Genomic DNA, 14165 nt, shown 5'->3' with positions numbered 1-14165 from the left:
TAATGTGTACGTGTAAGAGTACTTTCAAGGTCCTTTAAAGATCCGGCCTATCACTGCATTTAGCAACGGGGTACGTACATTTTGTGAAATGTGTTGGGCAAGCAATTGAGTGTTAATTTTTTCGTTGTGTCAGACTTGCCTCGTTCAATGCATTGTCGTTGCTTTAGTCTGCTTGCCTATAAAAAGTTGCACAATTATTTTAATGTGGTTCTAAGAGATGCGTTTTCGTATTTTCAGGGCATAACACGAACAGAACACGCGGCAGTGCTAGTTGTGAAAAAAAGTAATTCATCGCTATACTCTTTTTGTTCTCAAGACATGCACGCAGGAAGACAGGATGGTACAGACGCTGTCTCATCTGGAACAGAACTGCTTGTTCTTCTGAAATTACTGGTTCCAGAAAGAAAAAAAAATCGCAGGCCGTTTCCAGTCTTTTTTCGTCAGTTTGTCATGATTACGATTTGCTGTTAACCTTTGGCGATTTTTTTTTCGTGCTCTATGCACACCCTCGGAAAATCACAGATTAGTTTTCAGCGTTACGTTTAGAAACTTGCCATCAAGTCAATCTATTTAAAGGAGAAAAAAAAGCCCAAGCGCCCTACACAGCGAGCTACGCAGCCCCTGTACGTACGAGAAGTGGCTTTCCCGCACAGCTTGGAACATGATGGCGGACCTTCGCGCAACTCTGCTCCCTGCGGGAGCATATACAGGAACTCTAGCATTCGCAAGTTCCGTAGACGCTGCCGCCACCGCGCGGCCGACGAGCGAAGCAGTCGAGTGGTGGTGGCTGCCGGCAGCGCGAGGCAGCTCGCGACTGCGTGTCCATTTTAACCACGCTGTTTGTGCGTCGCTTGGGTTGGAAAGAAAGTCTGGAAGCAAGCGAATGTGCGGTGTGCCACAGTGCACAAATAGAGCTGTTAGTAATCAGATTAGTGTGCACTCATTGCCTAGTGACGAACGATTGAAAAAGGAATGGGTTGTAAAACTCCGGATCGGAAAGCTGCAGCGTGCATTTCGTCGGCTACAATTTCTTCTGGAGCCGTACATGTAATATACTTCTTTTTGTTAATGTCTTCCGTCCAATGCATATATGTCTGCTAGCGAGATTCGATTTGTGTGCGAGTGGTGCACGTACGGTTTGTCACACACGACGTGCCGGCAAGCGTGCAATATTTATGTGCGGAAACGACCCAGCCGAACTGTGTGTACATGCTACTGACAGCGCATAACTATTTCTGCGTATTCCTTGTAACAAATGGTACAACAGGCAATTCTGGCGGCAGCAGACTTACTAGGGTGAAATTTTCCCGGCAGTTGCCTCCTATTAGCTCCTTATTACTTCAGGGCAATTTATCAATTTGGTTTTCTTTCATGGCTTGTAATTGCCCTACACTACTCTAGTGGCAAGTTCGAAAGTGGTGATTGTTCGAGTTCGGGTGCTGTGTAGAGCGCCTGGATTTTATTTGGGAGTTGCAGTTGATCAGCTGTTCAGTGTGCCATGAGAATAATTCCTGTGTCACTTGGTTTGGTTTGGTTTGGTTTATGGTGTTTAACGTCCCAAAGCGACTAAGGCTATGAGAGACGCCGTAGTGGAGGGCTCCGGAAATTTCGACCACGTGGGGTTCTTTAACGTGCACTGACATCGCACAGTACAAGGGCCTCTAGAATTTCTCCTCCAAAGAAATTCTAGCCGCGGCGGCCGGGATCGAACCCGCGTCTTTTGGGTCAGCAGCCGAGCACCATAACCGCTGAGCCACCGCGGCGGCTTCTGTGTCACTTCTGTCACTTTTCTCGGCTATGAGGCAATTCGGAGTTCTCTCACGCATTTCGGCGCAACAGAAAGCGCAAGTAGTGACAGGTAATTTTTTTCTAACTGCGAAGAAGACCCGGAGCGGCCCGTGTGAAAGTCCAGTCTCTAATCGGAAAGCCGCGCTACTATCCTGCTTCCAATTACGAGCTTCCCTAGTATTAAGGGGATTCAGGAGAAGCATAAGCAGTGAAAAACAAAACGGCTCATTATTTCGCCAACAGCAGCCAGTCTGAAGTGAATGCCACAGCGGGCACTTTATCGCCTGCCGGCAAAATGCGCGCTGCCAGTAATGCTCGCTATTTCTTTTCCTGCTATTTTTGGTAGTCGACAGTTTTTGATACATTTTGTGTAACCTAACAGAATCAACTATGCGAGAGTGTTTGAGAAGTTTCAAACTACTCACACATGTCGATAGTATCACAATTGAACAATGTCTTCACCAAATGTCTTGAGCACTTCTTCACCTCCAATTAGGCACCTAATTCTTTTTTCGCGCTATCCTATATGTTCCAGTATATCCCCAAACGTTACGGCCTGCGAGAACGGCAAAGGCATTTTCCGCAGGCGCCTTTGCTCGAAGGCAAGCCACGTCGAAAAAGAATGTACGCATCCCGTCTCGACTAGCTTGACCACCACTAAGGCAGCCATATTGAATGGATCGTCGCGCCACCTATATATAGGTCGCGGAACTCTATCTGGCTGTCAGCGGCAGCGCTTCGCGGAGCGGAGCGGGCACGCGCTTCCAGCTTTCCTCAAAGTGTTCAAACAGTTTTTACATGTGTTAATCTCACGCTAACCATCAGAAAGAAACGAGTGGCGTCTATTAGGGAGAACGAAATAGGAAACTGCGCGCAAGCCTAGCAACACTACTCACGGCGAGCGATACCTTCAGGCCACATGCGACCTATTCACTTGCAGTGCGGTACATGCAAAACAAGTACGTGCAAACAAAGCGCGCTAGAACGCGCGTATAGCGAAGGGAATTAAGCGGCGACAAAACCATAAAACCAGCGATGAAAAGACGCAGGTTAAGTGGCTTACCGGATCCAATCACTGCTGCGACGTACGCAGACGAGAGCAACACGGAGCAGCGTGCGGCTTATCGCCGATTCGTGTGCTCCGATCGTATCTCCGGCTGTCGCCGTAGAACAGCCCGAGGCAAAAAAATAGCAGAGCTAGCATGACTAGCAGCCAGGTGCTGCGAACGCATATCTGGCGACTCGGGTGCTCGATCTCGGTGCGAAGTAGCTCGGCGAGATAAGCTATGCCGCCCTGTTCTAAGTGAGTGCAAAGGCCGCTACAGCTGCTCCTCACTGAACATGTTGAGAGGATTCATCGTTCATTATTACAGCGCAAAGACGGCACAGAACAAGAAGGGGACACAACAGCGCTGTTGTGTCCCTTTCTTGTTCTGTGCCGTCTTTGCGCTGTAATAATGAATGTAGGTAACCAACTCGCCCAAAATGTTGTATTAAGGATTCATCGTGTCGCGAATTACGCGTTCACGGCGCAACCGGTGCTCGGCCAGCATATTGACCTGATCCAAACGCAGGCGGGGCAGCCGTGTTGGACAACAATGAACAGGATTTGGGTAAAAATACCCATAGTAACCTTGGTGCCAGCATTATTCAAGTGTTTTTTCTGCCTTGTTTAACTCTAGTTTTTTTTTTCTTGTGCAAGCGATTCATTGGCTAGGGAATATTCTAAAGCGTGGCCCGCATGGAGCGTTTTCCCGGGCGATTCGTCGGCGTCGACGGCACCGGAGCATTTTTTTGCCGCCGGAGAGGACGTTTTTGCCAAATCGTCGGGTTCTGTCGAAACAGAAAAAAAACGTCGACGCCGGGAGAGGGCAGCGGCAGAGGGCCAATGAGAGCCGGAGCGGGCGTCACGTGACTCTGGACGGAGCCACGCCGGCCGAGAGAGACGCGCTCGCGAGCTCTCTCTGGTACTGGTACTGCAGCTTGACCACCAAAACTGCGTCGTGCTTCCCGGAAAGACGGGCGTTTGGCACTCCGAGGGTACCGAGTTCTAGTTCACTATACACCATTTTACGAGGAGCGGGCAGGAGAGGGAGAAATACTCTCAAACAGGCGCGCTGCGCGACACCCCACTGTTGCCGTCCTCCCCTGGGCTGATAATCCGGCGCGGGGAGCAACGTCCGCGGCTGCTTAGCTACCGGTCAAGCGCGTGTTTGCGTCTGTACAACAAAAGCAGCAATGTTGTACGGAACACCAACGTCTTCTAGACATCATTGTTTTATTGTCGGATGAGGAAATAGTCGACGAAAGTAGAAAAAAACAAACGCCGCCAGTATGTACGCGCACCATGTTATGCGAAGGTCTCAGCACGTCTGCGGTGTCCATTTCTTCACCGCTTTTCCGCCGGTCCCGAGTTGCATTGGCAGTGGGCGTAGTTGTGGAACAAAAAATACCTGCGCCAACAAAAAGCTTAAACGTTAGTGCACTTTGTGAACGAAATGCAGACAGAAACAAACCCACTGCCTGTGCCTGTCGGGCTCGGAACGAAGCGCAGCGCCTGGGTTACCGAACTATAATCTGTGCATAATTTTAAGAGATCAAGTATTTGGACGGCCTTGGCAGAGTTCTTTTAATTCAGCAGTACACTATGTGAGGACTTCACAAATTTGGCCACAACTTCGTTTCGCCGCCCGACATGATCGTCAATATCGGGAGGGTGTGGGGACCGCCACCTGAAAAAAATAAACATGTCGTTAATGCAACAATACTAATTTAATTTACACAGCATGGCATGAATAGAAGCGGCGACATGAACTTTTACCCAACTGCAAATTGAGGAAAAATGCAGCCGTGGCAACGTAAGATGAAAAAATACATGCCATGCACAGGACGGTAAACTCTGCCATGCATTGTAATAAATTATTCGACTGAAATCGCATCGAATGCACTGTAAAAAAAAATCCACACTGTGCATAACCGTGCCAGAGATACAACAACGCAGCGACTTGAGCAGTGCCCCGACCCGATTGAGATTGGAATTCTCAACACAGGTGCGGCGATTCGGCCTGTCAGTAATGGTAATAGCGTTTCATTAGCGTACCAACCTATTAGATCGTGTAATTGCACATTTTCTGGTATTTGTGCACCAGTGAGTACTGACGGGAGCGGAGAAGGCGAGAATGCGAGTTGATTTCAGTGCACTGGCTTGTATCGTTCGTAGTACGAACAGCCCTACTCAAGGGGCAGGAGGGGCCGAATTTCAATTTCATCGCGCGTATCACCGCAAACAAACATTCTAATCATCAGAAGTGAATTCATTTCGGTCATGTACCCGCTGTTTCCAAAATGTTTAGTTTGTAAACGGGGTACTCTGTCGCAAGCTCAGCATCTAAACCGTCACACTCGCCATGTCCAAGCAGGCAGCGAAAACGTTCAAGAAAAACTGCGCTCCACGAAAAACTAGATATTCATTGCTCTCCGCGATCTTGTGTTTCAACACATTTTGCTTTCGTTTTTCTAGCATGCAACACCGTGCCGCATTTGCTCTACAGGCAACCGGCGACAAAAAAGCACGCGTGAACTGCGAGCATGGCACTCACCGATGCTGATCGTTCGCTGCGTCGAGGAATGGTCGCTTGCTCCCAGTTTGTTATTGCAGGAGCTAATGGCATTGCACACACGAGGATGGACACGAGGCGAACCCCCACCAAAAATTTCTAGGCTTGGCAGGAATAAAACGGGCGAATGACACTTTCAGAGATCGCACGCTGCTTCGGCTGCAGCCCACCGGCTGCAAATTATCAGCCCACAATGGCGTCGGCGGTAGCCGGCGCTCGAGTAAAACAAACATGGCGGCGCCCAGGTATCGAAACTAATACGATACTCTCGAACCGGACGAGCCATGCGCATACTCCGGAACCCAGCGACCGGCCGCCATCTTTGCTGGACTGCCAAAACGCGTTCGCGCAGCGTTCGCGTGTACGTGGGTGTGTGTGTGTGCGGTGCTTTTCGATGAGCCAATATGTCTATTCCTGCCTCAACGAAGTACAAAACTTCATCAGGGCTTCACTGCGCCATTTATGGATGTGCAAATAACCAACGGAAAAGAAGCAGGCTGCTGACCACCGTTTGCGACGAGCACGGCGTACGTCGCGAGTTGTGCCGCTGTGGCTTATTCAGCCTGCATCGCTTTCCGCCGGGCACAAAAAACGCCGAGCTCCGCCACAAGTGGATTACTGCGGTTCATAGAAAGGACTATGTTCCCAGCGCAAATGCAAGAGTAAGTTGATTTTCGTTAAAATGCCGGTGCGACTGCCTCGTTGCCGCAGCCACCGCGCTTTGCTTACGAAGTCGCGGCACCTGGTAACTGCGTAATGGCATATGCAGATCTGCTCGGACCATTTTATCGACAAGCGGCCAACGGAGCTGAACCCTGTGCCTATGCTTCACCTCGGCTACGCTAAGAAGGTAAACGCTACGTTCAGTTTACACCAGCTTGCTGCGTGCGCACTGAGCAGCGCCGGCCTGCACTGTACAGTCGAGCGCGATTTGAAGGTTATCGCGCGAGCGTCGGCCGAGAACATGAACAGCGCCATGGCCCAGAATTCTCTGCCGAGGCGAGGGAGGTATCAGGCCAGCTTCCCTCACTCTTTTTGCTGTTCCTTCAGCAGCTGTCACTCCCTCCTCTGGGCTATCAGTTTTTTTTTTATTTTCTTTCCCACCAATTTTGTTATCGCCCGCAAGATCCGAGAGGTAACCAAGTCCACACTTTATCGCAACCAATGGAAAGCTTAGAATAGAGAGAAAGGGTGGTGATCTTGTCACGGGGGTGAAGCTTGTTGCACGGAACAGCGAACGAGGTAGAGGAGAGTGCGAAATCATGATTTTTCCTGTTCCAAAGTCGGCCGCTAGGTGCCTGGAGTGCTAGGCTGGTCGACGCTTGCGCGATAACCTTCAAATCGCGCTAGACTGTACGTAGCGCGGCGCGGCGATGCTCGCTTGAACAAATTTGATTTGTGGGATAAGGAATCCTGCTGCGCAACATGGTTTTTCTATCGTTTAACATAATAATGGTCGGAGTGATGACTCAGGCTAAGTTATTTCTATAAGGTTAGTTCTTTTGCTAGTTGCTACAATACTCAGATAGCCTACAAATGTAGAGCTTGCCAGAGCTCCATTTACATTAATCGCTGTACAAAAAATGACACGTACACACGTTGATAATAAGTGGTTTTGAAAGGCACAGCGAGGTTTTGCTATGTAGTGAATGTTGATGCGTTGGTGCACTGTACAGAGGAGTCACCTAATAATGTTACATCAGAGAAGTGCTTTACAAAACGTCGAGAACTTTCAAATGGTTATGCTGCATGAAAGAATCGCCAGTGTGGTAATTCTGAAAGGGAGCTAATTATGTTGTATAGAAGACAGCCGATGCAGAAGTGTGGAAATCGATATTGCTAATTAGAGAACAAAATTGGCTGAATGCTCTAACCATAATAGATATGAGCTAATGTGAACGGATATTTCTGTTTCAAAGAAGGAGTCTCAGATTTTTTTTGTCATTTTCAAATTGGAGTTATTTGTTTCAACAGTAAAGTTGCCTTAATGTGGGGAGGCTGCCATTTGATTAAAATGTATTCTAAATAAGGCTTCATAAGCAAATTCTACCTTTGATCTGGAAATTGCTTAAATGCCCAGTGGGACAAGGGACAGACAAACGGAACATAGCCACCATTGGATGCAGCGCTGGGTGCTAGAAGGAAGTTGTGTCTCACTGTTGTCACTATCTCATTTCTGTTATTGTGTTCAGTGTAACTGCAGGTAGAAGTGTCAGTATTTTAATGCTTTTAAGTTGATTTGTTACATAAGAAATAAACAATAAAGCCAAACTATATATGGGAATGATTCCAATAAATTAATGCATCCTTATTTGTGTAAATGTAAATATTGTTTGTTTCCGTCTTCTGTGTACATCTAAATTATGTCCTGCTGTTCTGAGTAAGATTTGAGATAAGAAAATTGTGTAACCTTTTATATTGTCAATACAGGTTGTCGAGGGAAGGCAGAAGCTGTTGAGGCAGGCAAGCTACCCTGTTAAGAGGCGACACCAGAAGGCCACTGAGCACAGCCCACAAGAGGAAAACAACAGTGAGACTGCACAAGTCATGGACTTGACATCAATTCATGTCCGCTGCAATTGTGGACGCAGTGTTTGCCTCCGCCATCGCCAGATGTACAGAGCGACCTTGGCATGAGGCTGAAATTCACCTTATATGATTGTTATAGGAACCGGTCACAAAATCTTCTACGAAACGTAAGAGCGCGAGCGATACCCATACCCGCGGCCGCCTCGCGTGGTAGTCCAGTGCCGCCGTTTTGCCGCGCGCCCCATAGATGGCGCCACAGCTCTCTCAAAATGGTGGATTTCAATTTACCCGCCGTATTCTGGTCTATACATGATTTTAGTTTCGATACATGGGCGCCGCCATTTTTCCCGACCCCAGCGCCGTCTAGTGCCGACGCCATTTTGGACTGATAAACGCTGCCGTCGTTCTACCGTCGCTGCAGGTGTGTGAGATACTCGCGGAGCAACGAATTGCTTACTCATCGATATCCGCTCGCTGCACGCCTTTGGAGAATTCATTGAATGCATCTGCGTGGGTGATATGGCGCTAGCGACCGTAAGCGCCCGCAGCAATCGACAAGTAGCCGACGATCAGGCATCGACGGAGCCAACAATCAGCATCGGTAAGTGTTGTGCTCCCAGTTCACGTGTGTAGTTTTTGTAGCCGGATTTCTTAATAGTAAAAGTGACACGCCGTACGCTGAGAACGAAAGTGGCAAACGCGATCCAAGAGCTAGGTTTCAGAAACCGAAAACATCATTTAAAATGGACTAAATTCGTTCGTAAACTGACGCTCGAGCGACTACAGCGAGCAACGTGAGCGAGCCGAAACTGCTGCCACTCATTGCTATGTCGGCGTTTGCTGTTGTACGCGCGTTGAAACGGATGAAATTCAGTCGCTTCTGCTGCTTGCGTCTTGAGTGCTCCCGCTACGAGCCAATTTATTGAGAGTAGGCCGCCGCGGTGGCTCGGTGTAACGCTATGGTGCTCGGATGCAGACCTGAAAGACTCGGACTCGATCCCGGCCGCGGCGGTCGAATTTCGATGGATGCGAAATTCTAGAGGCTCGTGTACTGTGTGATGTCAGTGCACGTTATAGAACCCCAGGTGGTCGAACTTTCCGGAGCCCTTCACTACGGCGTCGCTCATAGCCCGAGTCGTTTTGAGACGTTAATTTTATTGAAAACTACTTGCCTTCTCAGCTACTGCGCCGTTGCCAGCACCAATCGTTTGAAGACCAATGGAGTTTGAATTAACTAAAATAAGAGGTTGATTGATACGCCAAAGGTATGTTATTACAACGTAAAAAGGAAACCAAGCTGCTGAGTCAGTGTTGCGCTTTAGAATCTAAGGCAGATGCACTGCTGGAGTCGTAACATTTGCTATGTATAGTGTGCGCATTGTAGCTGATCAAGCTGTTTATGTTGCATTTGATGTGCCGAAAACGAAATCATGTATACCATGTATGGCAGACAGCAGGGCTAGTTGTTGCATGTGCTGAATGTGAAGGGCCCTGAAGAAACAAGCCAGAAGACTCATAGCTTGCATGCATGCCGTACTGTGCATATTTTCCTATTTTTATGTTCTGTGAATGTCCCTTTTTATTGCAACAAACTGCGGGAAAAAATATAATGACCAAAGAAACGATGACACAGAGTGGACAAATGCTGGCCTGTGTCGTCGTTTCTTCGGTGTTTTTTTTCTCGCTCTTTGGTGTAATGGATTTTTAACAAGTCACCCTACTATTACTCCTTTTTCTTTCAGATGGCGGCACCTACGTGCACCCCATGCTGATGACTCAGTGGATAGACGACATGAAGCTCTGGCCAGATTTGTCAAGTCCACATATTGTGTGTTACTTACTGAAGACAAAAGCTTGTGACCTCGAGCAAGCTGAAGCATACAAGAGACACCTCTTGTAGCCATGTGGGTGCACTCCTATGGAAGGCGGAGATTGCTGTACAGCGCGGCCTGACAGGGAGCTCATGCACAGATGAGGCGGCAGCCTGGAACAGAGGCACCAAAAGGAATGTTTAGCCTGCCCTCATTGATGGCATTGGGTTCAAGCTTCAATGCACTGCCGAGCATCTTGACAGCACAAAAAAGCCAAGACCAACACGCAAGATAAAACATTTTGGCAGCAGAGAGGATCTCTTAGAGTATGTAAACAAGTCTCCTTTCCGGGACGTGTTCAACATACCTGGTAGGTACCCAGGTGGAGCATTCTGCTGAGCTGGCCCATTGTCGCCTCAAAAAACTGAAATGTTAGCTTGTGTTAATAGAGTTGCATGCTGATACCCACTGACACAACTTGATGTGAAGTATGGTTCAGTACGGAATTACACGTGATAATAACATCTTGAATACATAATCAAGCAATGTAGATGTTCAGGTAACATAGTTTTATTGTGTCATGCAGGCACCCTCCTTGAAGCTACATTACATGCTACAAGGAGGAAGATGGACGACCAGCGGGCCATTCAGATAAATGGAGACACCCTGTCTCAGGAGATTGCACGTCCAGCAGAAAAGGTAAAACAACAGTAATTTACAGGCTTTTACTTGAGCTGTGTCTGGCCCATGTGGGAAAAAGGATGTGAGGGAAATTCAGTTTAGTTTTAGCTGTCAAAAAAGTAGGGGCATAACAATACTGAAAAAGAGTTGTAAAGTGCATTATTGCCAATAGTTCGAGAGAGTTACAGTGCACAGGTAAGCTTGCTTCATATTTTGCGATGTGGTGATTAACAAGTTGACTCAGTCATGCTAAATGACTAGCTGCAAAGTAGTTGCCAATACTGCAGTGGCTGCAGAAAATTTCTAGCTTCTGTGAACATTGCCTGTGTTTCTTGCTGGAAAGTTGCAAAACATGCTACAGGTGGTTAGCAGCAGCACGAAATGTAGCAACCACTTCTGAGCCGAGTTTAGCTTAGCTGCTTCTTAGCAAAGCCACACAGGCGCTCTTTATTTTGAACAAGTGATTGAGAAGCAACCTCAGTATTTGTGTTCCTTTCTGTAATTTCTTGCACGTTTAAAACTGTTTTCTTCCCTTTCACACTGAGGTTTATTCAAGGTGATTTGTTTGTCTGTTTAGGTTGCCCTAGCATCAGCCTATGCTGGGACTGTAGAAGATTTGCCGGAGCGCCAGTTTCAGAATTTGAAATAACCCTGGGAAGACCTCTTTGTCACCTCAACCTGGCTGACATGATCAAAGCCGGAAAAGAAAATCAGCCAGAAGTGCTTTCAAAGCTAAAAATCACAATGGCCACCTCCTTGAATATTGAAGCAGCTACAAAAAAGCAAAGAGAATGCACTGCCTGGTCTCTTCATGGTAAAGGCAGAATAACTGCTTCTATATTCAAGGACGTGTGCCGCTCAAAGCAGCTTAATTGTTCATCATTACTGGCTAAAATATTCAATACTACAACAATTTACAGTCCGGCCATCCGGTATGGCATAGAGTTTGAAGAGCTGGCAAAGGCTCGTGCACTTGCTGCCTTTAAAACACAGCACATAAATGGCAGGCTAGATGACTGCGGCTTGATGATACTGCCGAAATATCCGTATCTTGGCTGCAGTCCAGATGGGTCATTTCATTGTGACTGCCATCCTCCAGCGCTGCTCGAGGTCAAGTGTCTGTACACACTCCGTGATGTGCAGCCAGATGATTTGGTGAGAGCAGGGCAAGCAAAGCCTTGGATGCCACAGGCTCATTGAAGGTTACGCACAAGTACTACTACCAGGTTCAAGCACAACTGCACTTGAACCTGGTGGGCAGCACTATGTGCTACCTGTACTTGCACGTAGACAAGGGAGGGATGATGATTACAGTAGAGAAGGAAGAGGCCTTTATGGACACTCACGTAAATGCCCTAGAACGTTTCTTCAAAAAAATAGTGCTGCCTAGGCTGTGATTGGAGCTTGGCTAGTTATGCAGCACATGGTGATGGCAGTAGGGAATTGCCAGTCTACAAGTAAACAATTTAAGGTATCTTGCATATGATGTGCTTGGTCATGTATTCTCGCACCTCAAAGTTGAATGTTTTGCTTTGAATACAAGTCAGACAACTGCAATATATCTGCTGTAGTTAAGCGTTTATTCTTCACACTTCTTTTTGATTAGAGGACCTTTCAAGTTGCATAGCCCAGCACATACAAAAACAATTCTGTTTATATGTTTTCGGACTTAATCGCCAGTGCGTGCTTGAAGATCCTATAAGTCTTTATACGATTTATGGCCTTTTCAACATGTATTCGGACTGATGCGATTCTCCTAGTCATTGTGACATCTTCTTCTGACAGTTGAGTCTTTCCTAAAAGTGAAAAGAATGTTTTTGAGTACTCTAGAACAAGAACAGCCATGCTGTACTGTAGTGAAAAACGCTCACCTCTGGTGAAGGCTGGTGTATTCATATTTATGCCTTGTGCTGCCAGGTGAGGTTCTAGCTTGAAGCCTCTGTCTGCCAGAATGTTATCACCTGGAAGAAGGTAGTCCTCTATGCCGCATGTTCTAACGATGTACTTGTCCGAGGCCCTGCCACCATACACATCGGACGCGTACATTATTAGGCCGTTGGGAGCTATCACTGTAAGAAATTTTACAGTATTTGACCCCTTGTAAGGACTGTAGCTTTGTGCTCTTGCGAGAAGCTTTTTAGGTCTTTGCGATTGAGCCTCAGTGCAATCGAAGATGCACGTTGTTCGACCGTGGCCACTCTTCACGAAGCTTTGCGGCATGCTGTCATACACAGCTGTCCGTGGCAACCAAACGACAACGTCCTCCATTATTTTTTCCAGGTTGCAAAGCCTATTTGCAAATATTTTAGATACGCTTGCTACTGATACCTCGAACCTTCTTGCAAGGTCTGCGCAGAGGAGGCCGAGTCTGAGCCTCATTAGAGTCAGGAGCAGTTGTTCTTCGAGGCTTAAAACCCTTGATACTTCTGCTTCCATTTGTTTTAGCTTCGAAACGAGGCTGCTAAAAACTTGAACAGGGATCCCTGTGTAAAAAAGTATGTCTTGTGGCGTGAGGTACTGGGAGTGAGTAAATCGCAATGCAGAAGTGTTTGAGTGATGTGTGACTGCGTATGTGTGATCTGTTGGTGTCTGCTCCCACTGTGTGTAGCTCTCCTTTGTCTCGACCTGCAATGAAAAACATTAAGTCAAAATCACATTCTGAAAGCAATTTTTCCAAAAAAGCAGTACCTTCTTTCTATGGGGAATTAACATATCATTTTCTTGGTCAACCACCTGCTTTCAGAGAAGCAAAATAATAAAATACAGTGTGATGCCTCCTGAATGCGGGGAAGTTCAATAAATATACGTGTATGCACACTCACGTCATCTTCATATGAAGGCAGCATGCCAGCAGAAGCATCATCAACCTTTTATGGGAGAAAAGCAACAGCCAGCTTTCTTTCATCTGCAAGCAGCTAAGAAAAAAATGTGAGCTTACATTCAGTTCACTGCTTAGAAGTGTGCCGCTCGAAACATTTTGATGAAAAGGAAGAACCTCCTAAAGAAAAAGCAAAACAGTGAATCCAGGCTTCTAATTTGCAGTATGCTGGCAGGCCCAGTGTTTGTAAGGACACTTACATCCAATGCATTTCTAACAGGCAGGCCAAGGCTGGCATTTTCAGTGCATAACGCAGCAACCTGTCAGCCAAGATAAACAAAACTTGACAGTGGACTTAGCTTAAGGCTTTCATCAGTGCATACTTACGTGTGGCTCACTGTTCGTACAGATAGTACTCGAGGCACTTAGTGTTTCAGTCACCTGGGAAGAAATAGCACACAACTTGACAAACTTTTAAAGGCATATGATCACACACATTTCCATTGCAGATAAAAACAGGACTGCAAGAATCTCCCATGCAAAATTCAGCCTGCCGAAACACGTACAGCGCAGTTTTGAGCTTGACTAGACACTGTAGTGTATCAAGGTTATTGAGCAGCATGCATGCTTACGTTTTGTTCAGATATTGAGTGCAAATGTGCTGCAGTGTCCTCGCTGTTGGAGGACATCTGTAAAAGGGCAATACAACAAGAGTGAGATAGCATAATATGGTTGCATGTGAATACAACAAGCACACCCTGCACTTGCACATACATTACTACTGGAGGCCACGCCAGATGTCGGGTGCTCAGTGCCAGCAGCTTCCTGAAAATAAAAATTGGGTATGAGGGAAAGATAGGCACAGTAACTACCTTAATCTTGGTTGGCACCTGGACCGTGCTGAGAAAGGAGTGAAAGAAG

At 47.0% G+C, this 14165-nt stretch overlaps 1 protein-coding gene, 1 long non-coding RNA gene and 1 pseudogene across 2 annotated transcripts; 1 reads left to right on the top strand and 2 right to left on the bottom strand.

The window, feature by feature from the left end:
- The first annotated feature begins 8453 nt into the window (after positions 1-8453).
- LOC149370348 (uncharacterized) lies at positions 8454-11823 on the top strand (annotated as a pseudogene).
- A 359-nt stretch (positions 11824-12182) lies between these two features.
- Positions 12183-12926, bottom strand: LOC149370347 (uncharacterized). Its single transcript, XM_089577613.1, has 2 exons — positions 12279-12926; positions 12183-12222 (listed from the first exon to the last, which is right to left on the bottom strand). The coding sequence occupies exons 1-2, from the start codon at positions 12860-12862 to the stop codon at positions 12183-12185; spliced, it is 624 nt and encodes a 207-aa protein (XP_089433739.1). The 5' UTR covers positions 12863-12926.
- A 472-nt stretch (positions 12927-13398) lies between these two features.
- On the bottom strand, positions 13399-13932 carry LOC149370346 (uncharacterized). Its single transcript, XR_016291218.1, has 3 exons — positions 13877-13932; positions 13632-13685; positions 13399-13564 (listed from the first exon to the last, which is right to left on the bottom strand). It is a non-coding gene; the product is annotated as an uncharacterized LOC149370346 (long non-coding RNA).
- Between the last annotated feature and the right edge of the window lie 233 nt (positions 13933-14165).

Source organism: Amblyomma mixtum, chromosome 1 (assembly GCF_055824585.1).
Source record: "Amblyomma mixtum isolate Tamu chromosome 1, ASM5582458v1, whole genome shotgun sequence".
In the NCBI taxonomy this organism is placed as follows: Eukaryota; Metazoa; Arthropoda; class Arachnida; order Ixodida; family Ixodidae; genus Amblyomma; species Amblyomma mixtum.
Note: the sequence above shows the minus strand (reverse complement) of the source record. Positions and strands in the feature narration are given on the sequence as shown.